This window comes from Triticum aestivum, chromosome 7D, assembly GCF_018294505.1.
Source record: "Triticum aestivum cultivar Chinese Spring chromosome 7D, IWGSC CS RefSeq v2.1, whole genome shotgun sequence".
Classification (NCBI taxonomy): Eukaryota; Viridiplantae; Streptophyta; class Magnoliopsida; order Poales; family Poaceae; genus Triticum; species Triticum aestivum.
In genome coordinates, this window is record NC_057814.1 from 615,415,785 (window position 1) to 615,439,404 (window position 23,620).

At 46.9% G+C, this 23,620-nt stretch overlaps 2 protein-coding genes across 2 annotated transcripts; one reads left to right on the forward strand and one right to left on the reverse strand.

Moving 5' to 3' along the window:
• Positions 1-7,122: 7,122 nt before the first annotated feature.
• Positions 7,123-8,299, forward strand: LOC123163718 (uncharacterized). Its single transcript, XM_044581073.1, has 2 exons — positions 7,123-8,044; positions 8,138-8,299. The coding sequence occupies exon 1, from the start codon at positions 7,146-7,148 to the stop codon at positions 7,764-7,766; it is 621 nt and encodes a 206-aa protein (XP_044437008.1). The 5' UTR covers positions 7,123-7,145; the 3' UTR covers positions 7,767-8,044; positions 8,138-8,299.
• A 3,257-nt stretch (positions 8,300-11,556) lies between these two features.
• On the reverse strand, positions 11,557-14,012 carry LOC123168164 (uncharacterized). Its single transcript, XM_044586034.1, has 4 exons — positions 13,014-14,012; positions 12,728-12,925; positions 12,375-12,654; positions 11,557-11,826 (listed from the first exon to the last, which is right to left on the reverse strand). The coding sequence occupies exons 1-4, from the start codon at positions 13,950-13,952 to the stop codon at positions 11,795-11,797; spliced, it is 1,449 nt and encodes a 482-aa protein (XP_044441969.1). The 5' UTR covers positions 13,953-14,012; the 3' UTR covers positions 11,557-11,794.
• Positions 14,013-23,620: the final 9,608 nt, after the last annotated feature.

Below are 23,620 nucleotides of genomic sequence, written 5' to 3' on the forward strand. Positions count from 1 at the left end.
GGCGGCGACCCATCGAGGCAAGGGCGCGGGGCGACGGCGATGAGGAGCGGGCGGCGACGGCGAGCACGGGCAGCCTGGCGGCGTCGGGGGCAACTGGCGAGGTATGTCGAAAATTTCCTAAGTGTGGACTTATATAGCAAATCCTTTAGTCCCGGTTCGTGGCAACAACCGGGACCAAAGATGGGCATTAGTCCCGGTTGGTGCCACCAACCGGGACCAAAGGCCGGCCTTTGGTCCCGGTTGGTGCCACCAACCGGGACCAAAGGCCGGCCTTTGGTCCCGGTTGGTGGCACCAACCGGGACTAAAGGGGGGCATTGGTCCCGGTTGGTGCCACCAACCGGGACCAAAGGCCTCTTGCTGCCCGCGTCGCAGCCAAAAGTTTAGTCCCACCTCGCTAGTTGAGAGGGGCTCGGAGTGGTTTATAAGCCCCGCTGCAGCTGCCCTCTCGAGCTCCTCTCAAATGCAGGCTTACGGGCCTAATCTCACACTATGCTGTGTGTTGGCCTATTGGGCCTTCTGCGGGCCTGAATCCTGGCCCAGGTTGGGTTTCTAGTCGTATTCAGGCCGTGGTGGCCCAATAGGTGGCAGTTTTTTAAATTTTTTGCATTAGTTATTTTCTTTTGTTTTTTGCTTTATTTTTTAATTCTTTTTGCTTTTAGGTCAGCAAAATTATAAACGGTCTGTTAGTGCCATTAGTTTTAGAAAACATATAAACTTTCTATTAGTGCCATTAGTTCTTTATGAAAATTCTTTTTGCTGTATTTAGTTTTTTATTTTCTTTTTTGCTATATTTATTTTGTTTTATTTCTACTTACAACAAAAAACTTATTTATTTTATTTTATTTTGTTTCTAATTACTTATTTATTTTACTTTCTATTAGTGCCATTAGTTCTTTATGAAAATTCTTTTTGCTGTATTTAGTTTTTTTATTTTCTTTTTTGCTATATTTATTTTGTTTTATTTCTACTTACAACAAAAAACTTATTTATTTTATTTTATTTTGTTTCTAATTACTTATTTATTTTACTTTATGATAATTCTTTCTGCTATTAAAGTTTCTATCAAAAAAAGTTCTTTATGAAAATTCTTTTTGCTTTTAATGATTAAAAATAAAAAAGAGGCGCAATGCGCGTTGATTTGCTTCAAGCCTTTCGGAATAGTGTAGACTGCACTGCACATAGCTCGATGCAGTCTACCTTATTCCTCAAGGCTTGAAGCTACGCAACGTGAGCATTGCGCCTCTTCTTCATCGTCTCTGCACTCAGGGCTTATAAACCGCTCCTAGTGCCTCTCAGCTAGCGAGGTGGGACTAAAAAACTACTTAGCTAGTAAGAAACTCTAGTACCGGTTCGTGCCACGAACAGGTACTAAAGGTGCTCGTGGGGCCACAGCCTCATTAGTACCGGTTCGTGGCACCAACAGGGACCAAAGGGTGGAATTGGTCCCGGTTCGTGCCACCAACTGGGACCAATGGCCTTGCACAGCGGCGTGGTGGTGAGTTTAGTCCCACCTCGCTAGCTAAGAGAGAGCCGCACCTGTTTATAAGGTGCGGTGCGCCTGAGCTGTCGAGCTCCTCTCTAAAGCAGGCTTACGGGCCTAACCTCTCTGCACTCAGGGCTTATAAAGCATTTCAAATGAACTCTGAAAAGGTTGAAAGTTGGCATGGTATCATCATTTCATCCACATAGCATGTGCAAGAAAGTTGAGAGGGTTACGGCAAAAACTAGATGCACTTCTTGTACAAAACGGACAATGGTATCATACTCGTCTATTACAAAGTTGGCATGCTATCATCATAATAGTTGCGGGAGAAAGTCTTCACTTTTTCTTCGCTTGTGTCATCTGCTTATTGCGCCGTAACCATGGATAATCTTCATCGTTTATCAGGATGCTTGGGTCAGCCTTGACTTTGAAGGGAGGAATTTCATGAAACTTTTCATAATCTTCAGACATGTCTGTCTTGCCCTCCACTCCCACAATGTTCCTTTTTCCTGAAAGAACTATGTGCCGCTTTGGCTCATCGTATGATGTATTCGCTTCCTTATCTTTTCTTTTCCTCGGTCTGGTAGACATGTCCTTCACATAGATAAACTGTGCCACATCATTGGCTAGGACGAACGGTTCGTCAGTGTACCCAAGATTGTTCAGATCCACTGTTGTCATTCCGTACTGTGGGTCTACCTGTACCCCGCCTCCTGACAGATTGACCCATTTGCACTTAAACAAAGGGACCTTAAAATCATGTCCGTAGTCAAGTTCCCATATGTCCATTATGTAACCATAATATGTGTCCTTTCCCCTCTCGGTTGCTGCATCAAAGCGGACACCGCTGTTTTGGTTGGTGCTCTTTTGATCTTGGGCGATCATGTAAAATGTATTCCCATTTATCTCGTATCCTTTGTAAGTCAATACAGTCGAAGATGGTCCCCTGGACAACGAGTACAACTCATCACAAACAGTGGTGTCACCTCTGAGACGTGTTTCCAACCAACTGCTGAAAGTCCTGATGTGTTCACATGTAATCCAGTCGTCACACTGCTCCGGGTGTTTGGAGCGCAGACTGTTCTTGTGTTCATCGACATACGGGGTCACCAAGGTAGAGTTCTGTAGAACTGTGTAGTGTGCTTCAGACCAAGAATATCCGTCCCTGCATATTATTGAGTTCCCCCCTCCAAGCGTGCCTTTTCCAGTCAGTCTCCCCTCATACCGCGATTTAGGGAGACCTATCTTCTCAAGGCCAGGAATGAAGTCAACACAAAACCCAATGACATCCTCTGTTTGATGGCCCATGGAGATGCTTCCTTCTGGCCTAGCGCGGTTACGGACATATTTCTTTAGGACTCCCATGAACCTCTCAAAGGGGAACATATTGTGTAGAAATACGGGCCCCAGAATGACAATCTCGTCGACTAGATGAACTAGGACGTGCGTCATGATATTGAAGAAGGATGGTGGGAACACCAGCTCGAAACTGACAAGACATTGCGCCACATCACTCCTTAGCCTTGGTATGATTTCTGGATCGATCACCTTCTGAGAGATTGCATTGAGGAATGCACATAGCTTCACAATGGCTAATCGGACGTTTTCCGGTAGAAGCCCCCTCAATGCAACCGGAAGCAGTTGCGTCATAATCACGTGGCAGTCATGAGACTTTAGGTTCTGGAACTTTTTCTCTGGCATATTTATTATTCCCTTTATATTCGACGAGAAGCCAGTCGGGACCTTCATACTGAGCAGGCATTCAAAGAAGATTTCTTTCTCTTCTTTCGTAAGAGCGTAGCTGGCAGGACCTTCATACTGCTTCGGAGGCATGCCGTCTTTTTCGTGCAAACGTTGCAGGTCCTCCCGTGCCTCAGGTGTATCTTTTGTCTTCCCATACACGCCCAAGAAGCCTAGCAGGTTCACGCAAAGGTTCTTCGTCACGTGCATCACGTCGATTGAAGAGCGGACCTCTAGCTCTTTCCAGTAGGGTAGGTCCCAAAATATAGATTTCTTCTTCCACATGGGTGCGTGTCCCTCAACGTCATTCGGAACAGCTAGTCCGCCGGGACCCTTTCCAAAGATTACGTGTAAATCATTGACCATAGCAAGTACGTGATCACCGGTACGCATGGCGGGCTTCTTCCGGTGATCTGCCTCGCCTTTGAAATGCTTGCCTTTCTTTCGACATTGATGGTTGGTCGGAAGAAATCGACGATGGCCCAGGTACACATTCTTCCTGCTTTTGTCCAGGTATATACTTTCAGTGTCATCTAAACAGTGCGTGCATGCGTGGTATCCCTTGTTTGTCTGTCCTGAAAGGTTACTGAGAGCGGGCCAATCGTTGATGGTTACAAACAGCAACGCGTGCAGGTTAAATTCCTCCTGTTTGTGCTCATCCCACGTACGTACACCGTTTCCAGTCCACAGCTGTAAAAGTTCTTCAACTAATGGCCTTAGGTACACATCAATGTCGTTGCCGGGTTGCTTAGGGCCTTGGATGAGAACTGGCATCATAATGAACTTCCGCTTCATGCACATCCAAGGAGGAAGGTTATACATACATAGAGTCACGGGCCAGGTGCTGTGATTGCTGCTCTGCTCCCCGAAAGGATTAATGCCATCCGCGCTTAAACCAAACCATACGTTCCTTGGGTCAGCTGCAAACTCAGCCCAGTACTTTCTCTCGATTTTTCTCCACTGCGACCCGTCAGCGGGTGCTCTCAACTTCCCGTCTTTCTTACGGTCCTCACTGTGCCATCGCATCAACTTGGCATGCTCTTCGTTTCTGAACAGACGTTTCAACCGTGGTATTATAGGAGCATACCACATCACCTTCGCAGGAACCCTCTTCCTGGGGGGCTCGCCGTCAACATCACCAGGGTCATCTCGTCTGATCTTATACCGCAATGCACCGCATACCGGGCATGCGTTCAGATCCTTGTACGCACCGCGGTAGAGGATGCAGTCATTAGGGCATGCATGTATCTTCTGCACCTCCAATCCTAGAGGGCATACGACCTTCTTTGCTGCGTATGTACTGTCGGGCAATTCGTTATCCTTTGGAAGCTTCTTCTTCAATATTTTCAATAGCTTCTCAAATCCTTTGTCAGGCACAGCATTCTCTGCCTTCCACTGCAGCAATTCCAGTACGGTACCGAGCTTTGTGTTGCCATCTTCGCAATTGGGGTACAACCCTTTTTTGTGATCCTCTAACATGCGATCGAACTTCAGCTTCTCCTTTTGACTTTCGCATTGCGTCCTTGCATCGACAATGACCCGGCGGAGATCATCATCATCGGGCACTGGTTCCTCTTCATCTTCAGCAGCTTCCCCCCTTGCAGCATCATTGGGCACATCGTCTGGTTCCTCTTGATCTTCAGCAGCTTCCCCCGTTGCAGCATCACCGTATTCAGGGGGCACATAGTTGTCATCGTCCTCTTCTTCTTCGCCGTCTTCCATCATAACCCCCATTTCTCCGTGCCTCGTCCAAACATTATAGTGTGGCATGAAACCCTTGTAAAGCAGGTGGGCATGAAGGATTTTCCGGTCAGAGTAAGACTTCGTATTCCCACATGTAGGGCATGGACAACACATAAAACCATTCTGCTTGTTTGCCTCAGCCACTTCGAGAAAATCATGCACGCCCTTAATGTACTCGGAGGTGTGTCTGTCACCGTACATCCATTGCCGGTTCATCTGCGTGCATTATATATAATTAAGTGTGTCAAAAACCATTACAGAACATCATGAATAGATAATTAAGTGACCAAATTAATAGAAGTTCATCATCACATTAGAACCAAAGTACATACATAGTTCTCATCTAACAACATATATATAGCTCTCCAGAGCATCTAATTAATTAAACCATACATTGAAACTATGTAAAACATTTCAATGCGAAAACAAATGCGATCATAATCGCAACCAAGGTAACAATTGATCCAACGGCATAATGATACCAAGCCTCGGTATGAATGGCATATTTTCTAATCTTTCTAATCTTCAAGCGCATTGCATCCATCTTGATCTTGTGATCATCGACGACATCCGCAACATGCAACTCCAATATCATCTTCTCCTCCTCAATTTTTTTTATTTTTTCCTTCAAGTAATTGTTTTCTTCTTCAACTAAATTTAACCTCTCGACAATAGGGTCGGTTAGAATTTCCGGTTCAACCACCTCCTAGATAAATAAAATCTATGTCACGCTGGTCGGTATATTTGTCATAAACAATAAATGAATCAAATAGTTATAAAAAGATAATATATACCACATCCGAATCATAGACAGGACGAGGGCCGACGGGGGCGGATACCAAAACCATCGCACTATGTAATAAGAAGGAATAAAATAGTAAGAAAATTAGACAAGTATCTATCTAAAGTAAGAATTTTTTTCTTTCAAAAAGAAGATAAGAACAAGAGGCTCACCACGGTGTTGCCGGCGACGAGATCGGCGCGGGCGGTCGACGGCGGTGAAGACGGGAATGGGACGTGACGGGCCGCTAAACCTAGACAAATCTCGAGGAAAATGGAGCTCGGAGGTCAAGTTTCGAGAGGAGAAAGATTAACTAGTGTGGCTCGGGCATTTCATCGAACACCTCATGCGCATAGGAGGTGAGCTAGAGCACCACAAAGCCCTCCCCTCGCCGGCCAGAGAAAAACAGAGCACTGTGGAGTGCTCTGCCGTGGCGATGGGGTATATATAGGCACCTCATTGGTCCCGGTTCGTGGCATGAACCGGTACTAAATCCGGGCCTTCTGTCCCGGTTCATGCCAAGAACCGGGACAAATGGTTGTGGGCCAGGAGCGAGGACCATTAGTCCTGGTTCGTGGCTCGAACCGGGACAAATGGTTCCATACGAACCGGGACCAATGCCCACGAGGCCCCGGCCGGCCCCCTGGGCTCACGAACCGGGACGAATGCCCCCATGGGTCCCGGTTCGTGACTGAACCGGGGCTAATGTGAAAACTGCCCTGTGACCTTTGCCCCGTTTTCTACTAGTGCCTACACAACATCTTCCGCCGCAACTAAGAATATTGTATTGAATTTAATGGTATGCAACATGTACGAATGTACACATGGGTTGCGTTTCGGTACACAACGTGCTTATACATGTTGACCGATGAATACTGCATGAATCTCATCGCTGTATTATGTGGCATCTGCCTATCCGGTAGAAACCCGGACCGCTAGAAAAACCACTCTCCCGTATCTCAGGGTGATGGAAACCGGCGAAAATGATACACTTACGGACGCATCTCACGGAAATAGATCCACGGGAGTACGTGTTAGCCCCTAATTCATCCCTCCCCCCTGATTTTCAGGGTGGGTCCTTTCTCTTCCCAATCAATTGATGACAACTATGCCCGTAGCATCCAACCCATGAAAAATTGCCCGTAGCTGTAGCATTGTTGTGGAAACCGGCCCAGCCGAACCAAATCCAGATGGATGTAGAATGTTTTCGCTAAAAGCTGTAATCGGGAGACGGTGGAAAAGCTACGAACCAGAGGCGGAGTAAAAAAAGCAACCCTAGCCATTCCCTCACCAAAAAAAACCCTATCCATTCCCTCACCAACAAAAAAAAAACCTAGCGCATGCATCTACGCGTAGAGAGCTAGAGAGGCCGATTTCTGTTGCTTTCGCAAGGTAGGATGGACGGGATCGAGAGGTCAGACCTAGGTAGCCGCCGCGGCCGAGTGGACCGCATCAACGCCCTCTCCGACGACCTGCTGGTCCTCCTCCTCGCAAGCCTCGGCTGCGCCGCCGCAGCGGCTCGCGCCAGCGTCCTCTCCCGCCGGTGGCGTGGCCTCTGGACCCACCTCCGCCAGATCGTCTTCCGCGGCGTCGCGCTCCCCTTTCTTGAAGCAGCGGTCGGCCGCGTGTCTCCGGCGGTTTCCCTTCTCGAAATCCACGTCCCGGTCCCGGTCCCGGTCCTGGCTGGTCGTCTTGCCTGGCTCGAACCGGCGGGGATCCGTTCGCTGCTGCGCGCCGCCGCGCGAACCAAGCCTGAGGAGTTTGTCCTCGTCTTGCCGCGGCGCTCGATACAGTGTGTAATCGACGCCGACCTACCGTGCTTTCACCGTGCCACCTCCATCGTTCTGGACTCGTTCTTCCTCCTCCGCGTGCCGGACGGAGTAGAGTTCCCCGTGCTCGAGACGCTGTCCCTCACGGGCTGCATCGTCGTCGACCTTGACGCTTTGCTCTCCCGCTGCCCCCGCCTGCGCGTGTTCCGGCTCAAATGTCGCGTTTTTACTCCGACAGCGAACACCTGACGGTCCACTCGCCGTCGCTGCAGGAGCTTGTTGTGGATACCAAGCATTCACGGATACAACATTTGGACATCCTTACCCCCTCGCTCAAGCAATTGAGCATGTGCCTAATCCCATGGAAGAAGACAGTCATCACTGTCTTGGCACCAATGGTGGGGATGGTCTCGTGGTCCTATACCCAGGGGTCTCCTGCCTATGGTCTTTGGCGACTCAAGGAGATGCGGCTTCTGGCGGCGGAGAGACAAGGACAACTCCCTTCGCTGCATATTCATGCATGCGCGGTGTGTACCCTCTCCTGGTCAATTTGTTTCAAGCTCTCTGACTTATAAAATGTTTTGTGAGCGATATATATCCTGCCAATTTTGCTTTTGTAGAGCTCGGATTACTTTTACGGTGAAGAGGACGGATTTACGCGGGACATAGAGAAGTATATGATTGCTGACTTTTCTAGTTTAGAGCTACATCTCATAACAAAGGGACATTCTTTTGAAGCACTCATGGTTCATCTCCTAGGGACCAATCGAATTTGTAGTGCTATGCAGAGGCTTAAGATCGTCTTACAGAAATCAACGGTAATTTTCCGCCCTGAATATATACATCTCAATAATACATTTTAGTCAACAATTCACATATAATTTTTAATTTTAGGTGAAAGAAACATGCCCAATACGTTGTCGATGTAAACCCCCAAACTGGCGATCCCAAACTATCTCCTTGACTGCTCTTGAAGAAGTGGAGATCAACGGATTCGAAGGAGGCGAACATGAGATTGATTTCTTGAAACTGATATTCGAATGCGCGCCAATGCTTAAAAGAATGACCGTGAATCTGTGACATGAGGCATCTGCAGGTAATGCTAGGTGCACACAAATATACAACATCTCCAAGGTCTACTATACCGTGGAATTCTGTGTTTTGCCTTGGCACTGGTGAGTACATGTTCTGCATGTATGGTTAGTATGCTTCTAGATGAAAAGAAGATATAATAATCGTTAGTCTCTGTAAGTTTTGAAACCTAAAGTCGTGCCATCAATTATAAAGCCTGGCTGAGCATATCACACTGAAGTTCTTCCCATCTTCCACATGGTTTATTATTTGGTAGGCTTCAGTTTAATCCCCGACGAACTGAGGTAGTATCCTGAACTGGTATCTTGCCTACCCTAGCTGTTGGGTCATCCAAATTATGCTCATGGTTTGCTATCAGCACCAGTTTTCATTGGATTCTATAGTATTATCATATTTCCTGATCTTGTTCTCTATTCACTTAATATTTGGTTTATACTGTCATCTCACAAACAGTGTTGTGTCGTCCCGGGGCACCACTGTGCTAGTTTTCTAAAATGATAAAATATCAAACTTAAATGGAACATATGCCCGCGCTCTACTTAAAAACAGGATAAGAAGGCTTCAGAAATTTCCTGCAATTTATTTTCAAAGGCGCAGAAATGAAAAAAAAAACATTAAAAATCTGGAGTGAGTTCCTCGGACTTACCATTTCCAAATTGGAATTCCTATTCAGGTCGGAAAAGAAAAGCTTAATTTATAGCACAGTAATCACATAATGCCTACAAATTACAAAGTAGGGTGGATTATGAATGGCAGGGCAAATCATCATTTGGCAGGGACGGACCGGCAGTCTCGCCGACCGGCTGACTGTCAGCCTACATGCAGAGGAGAACCGCACTGTGATTTTCACCCTCTACCTGATACAGCTAATTGTGTCATGTGTGTACGGCACACTATCTGTTTCTTTGATGGCAGCCAGCAGTCTATCCTCCTTGGGACACGAAATCTGGATATGCCTGGCATATTCTACCGAGCGGGAACGATATATTCTTGGGAAGCTTCTCTTTTAGCTAACGGTGCTGTGCCGCGCTGCATGTACATGTGCCATTGATTCTAGCTTGGATATGGAAAGTGCATGTGTTGCATTCACCTGGTTGTGTCGTGTAAAAGCCAAATCACTTTCCAGTATTCTTTGTCTGTTATTTTCGATTTAGGCCAAAATGTGTTCATAAAATCTCGCAAGGTTTGGATGGCATTTACAATAGACTGGAAAAATACACGGAATAGCCTTGTTTTGGTGCAAAACTTGCAGTAAACAAGATAGTGGAGGAGATACAAACTTGATCCGTTGGCCGAATTGAAGTCAAATCTGTTTTCTTCATAAAGGGGATTTTATTGACTTGAACGTCGCTTCTAGGCGATACAACCACGCAAGTTAAGGTTTGGGTCGGTGGAACCTCGATCTCCTCAAGAAAGGAAAGACTGATGATGCTTCTTCTTGCTATTCGTACGAGTGAGCAGAGCTAACCAATGTACGTAGAAAAAGATGGAAATGGTCGCGAACTCACGATCACATCACATTCCGTGGACCATGGTCCATGGCATCCTGCTAGTGGAGTGAGAGAAAGGCCTTGTTTGATTCCCTTCCGCAAGCTTTCTCTCTCGTGTGCATCAAGAGAGCTTTCTCACAGACAAGGAATCACGAAAATCCAAGTTGGAAACAGAAAGGGCATCCGATCTAATCTGAGTAGAAAATGCCTCGATCCATGGCATCGGTTGCAAATGCGATGAAAGGAGCATGTGCTCAATGGATATGCCGTTTTGGGTAGCGCATAAATACACCCCGGCCATCGGTTCTCCTCCTCTAACAACCAACACCGACAAAGCATCAACAATAGCTGCAAGAACAGGAAGGAACCCCATGTCGGTGGCGGTGATTACCTAGTGAGATAGATGTAATGATGTATGTGTGTGAGTGTGAAGGTGCATTGCAGGGCAACTGCTCCATTGGCAGAGGGATGGATGTGGATTACCCCTCCTACCTTGATGTTTTGTCTGTCTGCCAAAGGAGATTTGCCCCGCGATTCACCACCACTTGTTCGTGCCTCGCTGCATATTGTTGATCTCCCGACCTGAAGGTATGCATTGTATGCGTATGAAAAAGCATTTGGCTGGCTTGATGAATTCTCCGCTTGCGTTCCTCCCGGCAGCAGAGGGAGGAAGAACCGTACCAAGTCAGCGCCCTTTCGGACGACCTGCTGCTCCTCTTGGGCCTGCCTCCGCTATGCAGCACAGCATCCTCTCCCGCTGGTGGCGTGGCCTCTAGGACCGCCTCCGTCCACCGCCTCGGTATCACACAATTGTTTGACTATAACTTGGTTTATATTCTTTGGAATAGTTACATCTAGCATCTTCTCAAAATCAGTCAAACTAATTGAATGACGTTATTTTTTACTCGATCATCACTAAAGTTTGAAATAGCGACCTCGCTATAGCGTTTTGAGGGGCATCATGCTAAACAACACCATTTACAATTTAGCACATTCTATGGCTGCCGCTATGGAATATTTTCCATAGCTAGCTATTTAAAATTTTGGTCCTTACTGAAAAGCGAATTATTGTTGATGCTGAATTTTGTCTCTTGGTATGTGTTGCATTATAAGTATTTGCCAGCATCAACAATCTTTGCTCATGTAATGCCTCTGCATTAGCATGCATGTACCGTATCAAGCATGCCAATCAAGATTGTTTGTGGACATGATTTTCATCCTCCAGATAGTGGATTCATGTTGTACATTGACAAGATCATCATTTCTGACGATGGCCAACTCCTTATAACACCATTTGGTTCCAGTAATTTGCCCGGTTTGCTGCACCAGGAAGCTGAGCAGCACGTACTCTTAGTTATATTCAACTGTCAAAGTGATGGAAGTAAACTGAACATCCTCTACAGATTTATCTAGTTTTGTTGAAGAAACACATGGTGTCAACATTTGAAACCGTGTGCTTAGCAGAATCAGTAGGAGCACATGACTAGAGAGATAGGTCGGCCAAATACAATATATCACATCCATGATTGATTGGCATGGCAACCACTCAACAATTCATTTAAGTTCATCAGTTAAAGCAACCAAGAAAAATTACTCCTGAAACTATGCAAAATGTATGGAGTTTCTCAGCATGGGAAAGGATGATCTTGCCGATGCGAAACCAAAGAATTTGCAGAGGTATGGATGAGAATCATGTCAGTGATAATTTTGGTAGCCATGGATGAACCCTGAGGAAGAGGCAAATTGAAAGCTCTGGTCAATAACTCATATAGTGTAGAGTGGTTAGGTCAGGAAAGATTGTTGCCAACTGGCAAAGGGAAAATAGCAAACTAATTCTTAAAACAAAATTTAACAGGAAATTATAGTTTATACCAAACCCGAAGGCCCGTAAAATTCAGATGAGACAACTAGTTCGCTTCAGCTAACTTAGAAACCCATTTTGGTTACTGAATGCATATCCAAAGCAAAACAGAAGGCCGTGAGCAACAGAAGATTGCATAAAACAAAAAGAGCAACCATTGTAAGGGAGCCTGTGCTGAAGGGATCAAACAAATTACTGCCAGTTCCGTACTAATATAGATGTGAGGATGTGTGCACATAGATTAAGCAGTAAGATATCATATTGAGCTAATTACTGGGATACACATGTGCAGCCAGACTTTGTAATTGGCATGTCTATGTTCAGAACTTGAAATGCATAAGCACTAACTTAACTTGGCTTTAGGTTTCAACAAAACCTACAAGGATTAACAGAGCATGCAAAACATATACTTACCATAGGAAAGATAAACATAGCATTGCACGGATGGATACGCCTTGAAGATGTCGTTTATTATTGTGCATCCATCTTTCCTCGACCACACATCACGTGACAGCTTCAAAGTCATTTTTTTAAGTGCCGGTGAACACCCGAGCATCAATTTTAAGAAATCAAACTCATGACCCACCCCTTCAAAGCCAGTGATCTCCACTTCTTCGAGATGAGTGAAGGAGACAGTTTGCGATCTCCAGTCCAAGGGCTGACATGGACAATTTGGTAGGCATCTTTCTCTCACCTAAAACCAAAAACAAATGTGAATTACCACACAATGTACATTACTGAGATACGTAATCAGAGCTGAGAATTACCGTTGTTCTCCATAGGACGAGCTTAAGCCTCCGCACAGCTGGACGAATCCGATTCATTCCAAGGAGAAGAAACACAATTGCTCCAAAAACGTGCCCGGCTGTTTTGAGATGAAGCTCCAGAGCAGAGAAGGCAACAACCATATGCTTCGCTATCTCTTGCGTGAAGCTGATCGCTCCGCCGGGAAAATTTGACCGGAACTGAAAAGTAATTTATAAGGATACTTATATAGATAACAATTTCTGGTTACTCCATCGCAGTAAATTGAGAGCAGGAGAGGAGGCATACTATGGAGGCATGAATCTGCAGCGAAGGGAGCTGCCCTTGGCTCTCTGACGTCTCCAGCGTCACCTGCTCAAGCTCCCAAAGACCAAAGGTAATAGACCCTGCCCTGTAGCAGCAGTGCCACGAGACCTTCTCCACCATTGGAGCCAAGACGGAGATGCTGACCTCCGTGGCTATCAAGGACATGGACAATTGCTTGAGCGCGGGGGCGACGATGTCGACGCGGTGTGTCAGCCCGCTCTCGCGGTCCACGGCCAGCTCCTGCAGCGACGCCGAGTTGACCCTCAGGTCGCCTTGGTCGAACAGGAAGCCGCCGAGCCGGAGCGTGCGCAGGCGCGGGCAGTGGCGGAGCAGGGCGTCGAGGTGGGCGTGCGCGATGCCGCACGACAGGGACAGTGACTCGAGCGCCGGGAACTCGGCGCCGTCCGGCACGCGGAGGATGAGGAGGAAGATTCGCAGCGCGATGAAGGTGGCGCGGCGCAGGCAGGGCAGGTCGACGACGAGAGAGCCGTCGATCAGATCGGAGGGGAGGTCGAAGACGAGCTCCTCCGGCTCGAGGCGCGCGGCGGCGCGGAGCAGCGAGTTGGCGCGGGTGGTGCCGACGCGGAGCAGCGAGTTGCCGCGGGCGGGGCCGACGCGGAGCAGCAACTTGCCGCGGGCGGTGTCGGCGCGGCGCTCCTTGGGGACGCGGATCTCGAGGAGCGAAACCGCGGGAGACAGGCGGCCGAGCGCGGCTTCGATCCTGTGGAGGGGGACGCCGCGGAAGACGATCTCGCGGAGGCGGGCCGCGAGGCCGCGCCACCGGCGCGAGATTAGCCCCGTGCGCGCGGCGGCGCGGGCGCAGCGGAGGCGGGCGAGGACGAGGAGGAGCAGGTCGTCGGGGAGGGCGCTGATGCGGTCCGCTCCGGCGCGCAGCCGGGCGGAACGCCGGCGAAACTCCATCGACGCCCCAGATCTCAGGGGAGGAGGCGACCACCTACTCTCTTTTTTTTTGCGACTTTATTACTGTATACAGTAACTCTTTTTTTTTTCCTTTTTAAGCTGCGCTCACCGGATTTTATTCATTTAACGCTCTATAACCTCCATATCACACTAATGTGCTACATGATTAACATGTCCACTAACATAACGAAGCTCGAGTCCCTAAAAACTTAATGTCTCTTCTTAAATCTCCTGTAAAATGTGATAGCCAATTGATCTATCCACTTGACTAGCTCCCCAAAAGTTTTGGGCATTCAAACAGTTCGTCGCTATGATGATCGAGTGGTACCCCTTCTCCTTTGCAAGCAGCACGGTGTCACGACACGCCTAAAGCTCCTAGCTAAGAGGGCCACTCAGACTGGTATAGCCAACGCATCTTGCCGACAGGAAAGCCCCATCATAATTGCGAGCAACCATTCTTGTACCTCCCTTGTCATTTATCCAACATCATGTGCTTTCTGGCTTGAAGATCCTGTAGCGGCTTTCGGAGGCCATGTCAAGTTTGGATTTACACTTGGAAGTGACAATATAACCTTTACTCCCCAACCCTAGCCGCCCCTCCTCCTCCCCAACCCTAGCCGCCGCTCCTCCTCACCCCCCCCCCCCTCTTCCCTTCCTCGCTGCCGCCTGAGGCAGCCACCGGGCAAGCCCCAGGCCGCCAAGGATGGTGGCGGCGGGGCCTCGGTTGCCCTGCTTCCGCGTGGGGAACCCCGGATCTGGAGCGGCGGCTCCATTGGCAAGGCACGGCCGGCTAGCATCCGTGCGGGCGGTGGATCTGGGGTCCCGGCTGCGCGGGCGGCGGGATCCGGTGGTTGTTGGCGGCCAGCTGCGGCTTCTGCGGCGGTCGGTGCGAGCGATCTGGCGCCTCCCCTCCTCCCCTGTTCGGCGTGCGGGCCAGCCTGGTCAGACCGCGCTTCCTGTTGGTCGTCGGTTCTGTACAGGAGGCGCTGCTGGTGGCGGGGATCTAGTTCGGGCGAAAACCCGCAGACGACGACGCCTGAGGGCGCGGTTCCCCTCCTTGGAGGCGTCGGTATGGACTGATCTCCTCACTTCACCTTCCCCTAGGTCTCCCGGGCAAAAGCCCTAACTTTGTTGGGCGGCGGCGGCGCTCACAGGGCCGTTCCCTTCTTGAAGGCGCCGCCTTGGGAACCTTGGGTTGGGTGGCGCTTGCGGGTGGTGGGCGACGGCGGTGGTGCGGCCCTATCCTAGCATGCATATACGTCCGTTGCTTGAAGATGGACTCGCGTAGGTGGAGGTCATCGTCTGGCGTCGTGGTGGCGTCAATGGCGGAGGACCTGCCAAGGCTCGCGTAGGTGGAGGTCGTCGTTTGGCGTCGTGGTGGCGTCGATGGCGGAGGACCTGCCAAGGTTGTCACCTCAATCTGCTCTGAAGATGGACCAGTGGAAGATGGCGGCGACGACACATGTGAGTGCGTCGGACCGGTTTGAGCCCCGGACCCGGCAGATGGCTCGGTCGGGGGCCTCCGGCTTTAGATGTTAGGCTTAGGTGAGAGGTCTGGGTATGTGGCCCAGCTTGCACCCCTTCATCATTTGGATAGGAGTAGCGGCAGGTGTTGCCAAGACGGCGGATTCAGGTATATTGTTGTTCTACTTTGTAAGGTCCTCAAGAATAATCAATAAAATAGCCGCATGCATCTCCCAGATGCAGAGGCCGGGGGTCATTCTCCTTTTCTAAAAAAAGCTCCCTTGTCATTAGCATTATCGACAGGACCGTTGAGGTCTATCCTTAACCATCCTGTAACTGGCGTATCCCAACTGGTATTCTTCAAAATTACGTTCCTTGTTATCACATGCGAGATCTCCAATGCCCACACTATCTCAGCAACCGTAATATGGTCTGCTTTGGCTGATAATGCATTTGACCATGTTTGTGTTTGTTTATGTTATGCCAGATCACCCACATTACGAAACAGTAAAACAGAGCTAGCTATGAGCCACCATAGCAATTCAATGCTTTGAGTCGTCCGATCATATTGTTGCACCGTCCAGATCTTTCAGTTGTCCCACCGAACGCCACTGCATCATTTTCACAACACATCAAACGACCTGCCCAAAAATAAAAGGGCTGCTGCTCCAGAAAGCGACCAAGGCCGCATGTCGTTAAACGGGCCGGGAAAGAGCCCAATCGGTGTTGCTCATCTGCCCACGGGCCGTTTCCCTTGTGGCCTCGACCGAGGAAAAGAAGAACAATTCACCCTCCTTCATCGTGGTTCGTCTGCCCCCGGCGGCGACATTACGATTATAGCTGGCCAAATGGGCCTTTTTTTGGGCCGGCCCGTGAGCACACGCGGCACGGCCCGCCTTGGGCCAGGCACGGCACGGGCTAAATGGGCCGGGCCCAGCATGCGGCACGCCCTGGGCCGTGCCTTGGCCTGGAGGCTGGGCACGTGGGCCGGCACAGCACGGCCCGATTACGTTTTTTATATTTTTTATACATCTATATATGGCCCAATATGTAAAAATAGGCTAAAAAACACTCAGTGCGTCAAATAACAGGCTGAAAATATGCAGCCCACCGTGCTAAACGGGCCAGCGTGCCGGCCCGTTTACTAACTGGGCCTGGGGGCGCAGAACGCGGGCCGGCACGGCACGGCCCGTATAGTAATCGTGCCCTGGTGGGCCGTGCCGGGCCAGGCACGTTTACGGTGGGCCGGGCCGGCCTGCCGGCCCGGCCCGTTTGGCCAGGTATAATTACGATGTCCAAGCAACTGTTTTTGCCGACCACCCCTTTGTCCTTTTTTTTGCGGGAACCACCCCTTTGTCCTTCCCTTCAATCTAAATGTAATACTACTTTCCCAGCATCCATGGCTCTTGCCTTGACCCCTTCTATTTCCATTTTTTTTTGTGGGATCATTTTCCTGCTGCCTGCATTTTTTTTTGCGGGAAAAATATTTTCGTGCTTGTTTGAGGAAGTTGATGGGGGTTGAACTACTGATGCAGACAATTAGCACGAGTTTGATATCTTTGGGCAGGAGACGGACATGCCTGACCTGAAAGCACGCATATGGCATCTGGGGTGGGTGCGGGTTAGCATATTGCGTGCACCTTATCACCTCCTTTTCTCAGTTGTCTATTCAGTGCGTTGTTAATTTTCTGAGCGGTTGTTGATTACACTGTTTAAGTAGTGACCTAGAACGTCTTATAAAAATGTACAGAGGGAGTATGTGTTATAATACAGGAGTAGCACAGTCCAGCCAGCGTAACTGATGTGGAACCAGTCTCGCGTGAGGTTCAAATTACATGGTTTTTGTTCCGTGTTTTGTAGCAGCAAAAGAGAATATGCAGCATGAACTTTCTAAAGAAGTTGATTGTACTACAACTGAAGCCCATTTACAGACCACTGGCGATTGATCACTTATGTTACAAAGGTCAGAGTTGGCATGGTGGCATAACATTTTCATTAAACTGTAGGCATTTCTAAATGATCATAGGGTCATCTCCAATAGCCTAGATTCGTTGAGCTATTGCTATTGCACCAAAGGCCAAAAGGTTTCACTCCATGGAAACTATGTTCAGACTTCAGGCAAGAATTCTGCTGTGCCTATTTGGCATCCACGTGCACATACATGCACGATCAGAAACAATCAAACCAGTACCCTTAATTACTTTATTTCTGGAATATGGTTAGCTTATTATCCTTGATAGTAAATTCATAGTGGTGATTGTGTTGTGCGTGTCAAAAAGAAACCTTCTTGCATGACAAGAAAATAAATTTGAGAAAACATGCAAAAAATCAGAAGCATATTTGAGCCACGGAGTTCATCCTTTACTAAATTATGGTCGCAGTTCTACTCTTTATGTGTTGCTTTGTAGTTTGTATAAGTATTGCTTGAGACATTTCTTAAATGAATTAGTTAAAGTTTCTTATATTATATTAATATTAGTAATATTAGTATACATCTTTTTTTAACACCACCTTATATTAATTAATGAAACAAGAATTACGATCGTTCATTACATAGTTCACCACATAGGGCGGTACATCATTAACAAGCAAACCATCCATTCTATTATCAAAACTAAACTTTGCAATTAAATGGGCCACTACATTGGCCAAACGGCTAATCTTCGAAATTTGAAAATTATTAATCAACTTAGAAATACTTAGCGCCTCCTTCAAATCAAGCAACGCTGATCTGTCCGACGGATCCTGTGCAAAGTTCGCAACGACAAGCGCACAGTTAGTCTCCAAAATTATATGATTGTGCAGAGATATGCCTATATAGAGACCGGCAATACATGCCCTTAGCTCCGCTTCCTCCACACTCTGGCACTACCCAAGGAAATCCCAAGAAGATACAATGACTTTCCCATCCTCGTCTCTGGCCACCACACCTACACTTGCTGCGTTGATACTTTTCACAAAACTAGCATCAACATTAATCTTGATATACCCCTGCAGATGGTGGAACCCGAACCAGCTTAGTTTGTGGAATACTAGGAGCACTTCCATACCCACGCATCGGACCTTTTCCTTTATTCATGGGGTCCGCCGGAGAAAAAGCATGACATGCGACAAAGCATGTCCAGTAATGATCCACAAAACTAACTGAAGCTGCAATAGATTTCTTCCCTTTACCAAATATCAAATCATTTCTACGAATATAATCTGATCACACATGGTAGGGCTCAGTTGATTTAGGAGCACAAGAAACCAATCATTCCCCGTATATGACAAATCCTCCTACGCAGGTAAAACCCAAATGTCCCTTAAGGCCATATGCAAAGCAACCGCCTTCGGACACACGACAAGCGCATGAAAGGAGCTCTCCTCCTCCATTCCGCAAATAGTGCACGTACTATCAGTGGCTTGGTGATGCACCACTCTATTAGTGTGAACGGCCAGGCTATTAGAAGCAACTCGCCACGCAAAAATATGCATCTTCTAAGAAACATTGGCATTCAATAATATTCCATACTTTCCTCTCCCCCAGCGCATCAGCACTATATTGCCCCATGTCCTCTCTTTTTTCCTTTAGAGATAGTGCCAGCTTGTACGTACTTCTAACTGAGAAAATCCCTGAATTCTCAAAATATCAAGCAACAAAATCACCCTCCCTTGAAGACTGAATACGCAACCTCAGTATCTCCTCCGCATCATATGGGTAAAACAGGTGCCTAACCAAAATTTCATCCCATCTCGTCGGACCACTCAACATTAAGTCGGACACCCATTTGATCCTAGTCCTATTCTTCCTTGTAGTGATTTTAAGGCCGGATGATCTTGGGAGCCAGTTATCTCTCCAGATATTAATATTAGAGCCGTCACACACTCTCCAAATAACTCCGGCCTTAAGTAAATCCAAGCCATGCAATATACCTTGCCAAGAGAGTGAGGCTGACTGTGAAAAGGCAGTATCCAGAATATGCCTCTGGGGGTAATATTTTGCCTTGGTCACTTTGGCGCACAGAGAGTCGAGGTTAACCACCAGTCTCCAAGCCTGCTTAGCTAGGAGAGCCTGATTAAATAATCTAAGATCACGGAAACCCATACCACCCTCACCTTTAGGCCTAGTCATTTTATCCCAGGCCAGCCAATGAGTCTTCCTCCTATTCTCCTCATCACCCCACCAGAAATTTTTAATCATCTGCGACAACTCCTAGCATAGTGATGCTGGGAATTTAAAGATACGCATGGCGTACACCGGCAACGCCTGCAGAACAGATTTAATCAAAGTTTCCTTTGCCCCACATGAAGCATATGTTTCTATCCAATCCGATAAAATTTTGAGAGCTTTCTCTTTAATTAGTAGATTGGAATTTACCGGCCTTCATTCTCCCTTGTGGCACCGGAAGCCCAAGGTATTTGTCCTCAAATCCCTCCGCAGTAATGCACAAAATTATCATCACCGCCACATGAGCTTCCATACTACACTTCTTTCTAAACATAATAGAACATTTATCTGGACTCAGTAACTGACCCGTCATAAGTGGAAATAATATTCTTAATAGTCAAAGCTTGATCAATGGAATGGACCCCTTGACAAATAAATTACAGTCATCAGTGAACATAAGGTGTCATATACCCGAAGCCTGCTTGTTAACCTTGAATTCCAGAAGTGATCCTCTATTATACGCATCCTATAACAGCAAAGAAAGTGCCACTGTCACAAACAAGAATAAATATAGAGATAGTGGGTCTCCTTGCCTGATACCACAAGACAGGGAGAACGTCTCCAAGAGCTGGCCATTGCAGCGGACAGAAAGTTTAACTGGAGTGACACAAGTTCGTAGACCACGTGAGAGGATTCATTTTTGGCTACTTGATATAAAAGTATACTGCCGCCTTCTCCCGAAACAAAAGTGCATGGTCACACTGCCTGAAAGCATGGAACAAAGTTTCATCACCATGGCTACATATAGGGCAGACCGAGAGCACTTTGACATGCCTCCGCTTCAGCTCGCTTTGTAACATGGTAGCATGTCCTTGACCATCCACCTCCAGAAAAATACGGATTGTTGGTACTACCTGCCGTTTCCAAAGTGCCCTCCTAGTTTGATCGCTCCCTCGAGAGCTTCCAATACTAGATTGTTCTTGAGATAATCTTCTATCCATGGTCTCCTGGTATGCTGAGCGAACAATAAAAATACCTGATCCATCCCACACCCATTCCCATATATCTTCCCTAGAGTTTCTAGGCCTTAGCATTGCTAATATCGCCCAACATCTGGAGCAAAAACACATGTTGAATCAGGTCACTATTCCAGTTACCAGCTTCAGGAATAATGGTACCACTGACAAGCTGGATTGGACTCTCAATTAATTTTCCCATCGGTCTCATAGAGTTTGTGCCCATGATCAAATTGTCGTGCCAACTTTTTGTTCTTCTCCCATCACCAACTCGGCGTATCAATCCGGTTTTGAACAGTTCTCTGCCAATGATAATTACCCGCCATGTCTTTGACACTCCCTGTGGACACCTAGCGGTGAGAAAATCCCCATCTGGGTAATATCTCCCTTTCAATACTCTTGCACAAAGACTCTCTCTGGATTCTCAAGTAATCTCCAGGCTTATTTAGCAAGCATTGCATCATTAAAAATCTCCATATCCCTAAAACCAAGGTCACCTTTTGATTTAGGAACAACCATCTTATCCCAAGTTTGCCAATGGATTCCTCTCTTGTCCAATGATCCAACCCATCAATATTTTTACGTAGTCATGTAAATTTTTTTTGCACAATCCTGTTCAGAGTTTAAAACAACTATAGAATAGGCCAGTAATGTCAGGACCACTGCCTTCAAGAGAACTTCTTTTCCTGCACATGACGTCAACCTCTCACACCACCCTTGCACTTTTGCCTTTGACCGCTCATTCATATGCACACATTGTTGCTCAGTGATTCTGCCAGTCATCCTGGGTAAGCCAAGGTATAAAACAAACTCCACCGTAAAATATTGGCTTAACTTAATGCATGTGTATTTATAATTGAGACATTAGAATTGTATATCGAATACAATATATCGATCTTGGAACACTATATGTTGTCATTTGTGCTAATATAAATATAAACTAATAACAACTAGTAGCTTATAAAAAGTAAACCTGTTTAGTATAAAGCCAAAGTTGACATTTTTGTTGTTGACCGAGGATAGCCATCTGCTGCCCTGCGATACCTGGACATCACCAGTTTAAAAATCATGGAAAGTCGAAGCTGCCAGAAACTAAAAAAATTCCATGTGCGATTAATTGAAACCAAAAAGGTCATGAGAAACCCTAGAACAAACATGGTCCACTCGGAACAAAGATTTACTCAGCTTTTCTGTTGGCAGTGCCAACCACATGCTTCTCATGGTTGAACGTCAGGTCTGTTTTCCGCCTCCAGTAACCTCTCCTTTGACTTTTTTTTGTCGATCTCGTTGAGCTCGCTAGGATTTGTGTTGATCTCCTCATGATTTTATTTTGGACAAAACTTCAACTCCAACCAATAGGTGACTTACCTGGCAAGAGGCTGTTGATTTCGCTCCATATGAATTCTCTCGTTGCTGTGTTCAAAAGGGCCTTGCATAACACGTCATGTACCCTGGAAGTCTCAAAGGCAAAAAACATTTTATGTATAGGGCAGACAAGATTTAGGTAAATCAAAACTTTTTTTCTTTTATATCATAACTAAAATTTCATATCCATATTTTTTCAAAATCAAATAAAATATAAAGATAACACATACTTCATTGCATACGTAAACATCATTTGCAAATTAAACATTAAACATAAATAAATTAAACGCTACTATGATCATAATTAAACATCCCTTCTACACGTCGAGAAAAACTAGCTACATTGCGATTAAAAGTAGGTGTCAGAGAGGCCTCTCCTAGGTGTCAAACATTTCCCCATCCTTGTCGATGAGCTCGGTGAGCTCCTCCAACATTTCCTCACACTTGGGAGTTAAGGCAGGCAAGCTCGCGGCGCTCATGCTCCATGGAATCGAAGAACAAGCGGTTATCGGATGGCCCAAGCAGCACGAATGTGCCACGGCGACCTAGCTGAAGCTCAAAAATGGCGGCGAGGAGCTCAGAGGATGGCGGCGCCGAGGCTAAGGAAGGGAAACGAGGAGTTGTGGGATGATCGAAATCATCCAACGCAAAAGGCGGGAGAACCCCATTAGCTCCATTCAAAAAACCACATTCTGGTTTTCTATATTATAGAACATATAATCTTCAGGGAAGAGTGCACAATATTAAAAACATTTTTTCGGAAAGAAAGTCGGGTAATCATAGCTAATGTTTAGAGATGGAACAATATCATCATTAATTTCTGTGTTTTGCCACTCATTCAGCGCGTACCGCACCCGTCCCCGAGATGCCGACATACACACTCCAAGATTGTGGCATACTGACATGCCCGTCTCTGATCGCGTGCTCGTGTCCGACATGGTACATGCATCGCCCAAGAAGTTCGACGACTACACCCTCGCCTATAGAACATTTGGCCTTTGTGGATGGAGCATTTGGCTATTCTTATATACTTCACACGAGTTTGGTGTGGTGGAATATTCGGTACTCATAATTTGATATTTAATGGAGTGAGTGGTGGGACTTAAACTTGCATCTTATGTTTCTTGGGTACACGACTTCAAATTTCATATGTTTGCTCATTATAACATGGCATGTCGATATCTGTTTTTTTTAGGGCAAAGCAAAGCTGGAACTCTATTGTACCGCCCGCAGTGGCTGTTTGTGTATGTCGATATCTGTTTTCACGCAGAGAGAGAGAGAATGTGTGTGTGTGTGCACACGCGCGTGCCAATGGGTGTCGGGCCTACATGTGAAGTGGCCCGGCCAAGATAGATATTGTCGTCAACTTGTTCGGCCTGCTGCGGCATCAAAGTCCCCACCACTTCAGTGGGTGTGGCCCAGCCCTACAGTGGGTCATCAAGATTGACTCCAGTAATGCAAGTTTTTTGGAAAAGTGAAATGAAATGGTCATGTAATGCTTTCATTTTCTCAAAATCACACGAACTAGACTTAATTTGAAGAATCCAATTCGGCTGGTAGCTACTCATTCATCCATTCATTCATTCTAGTAGTTGTACTACTCTTTTACTTTCTCCATGCGCTAGTAAATCTATGATTATTTTTTGAGGTGTAAATCTATGATTATTACTCAT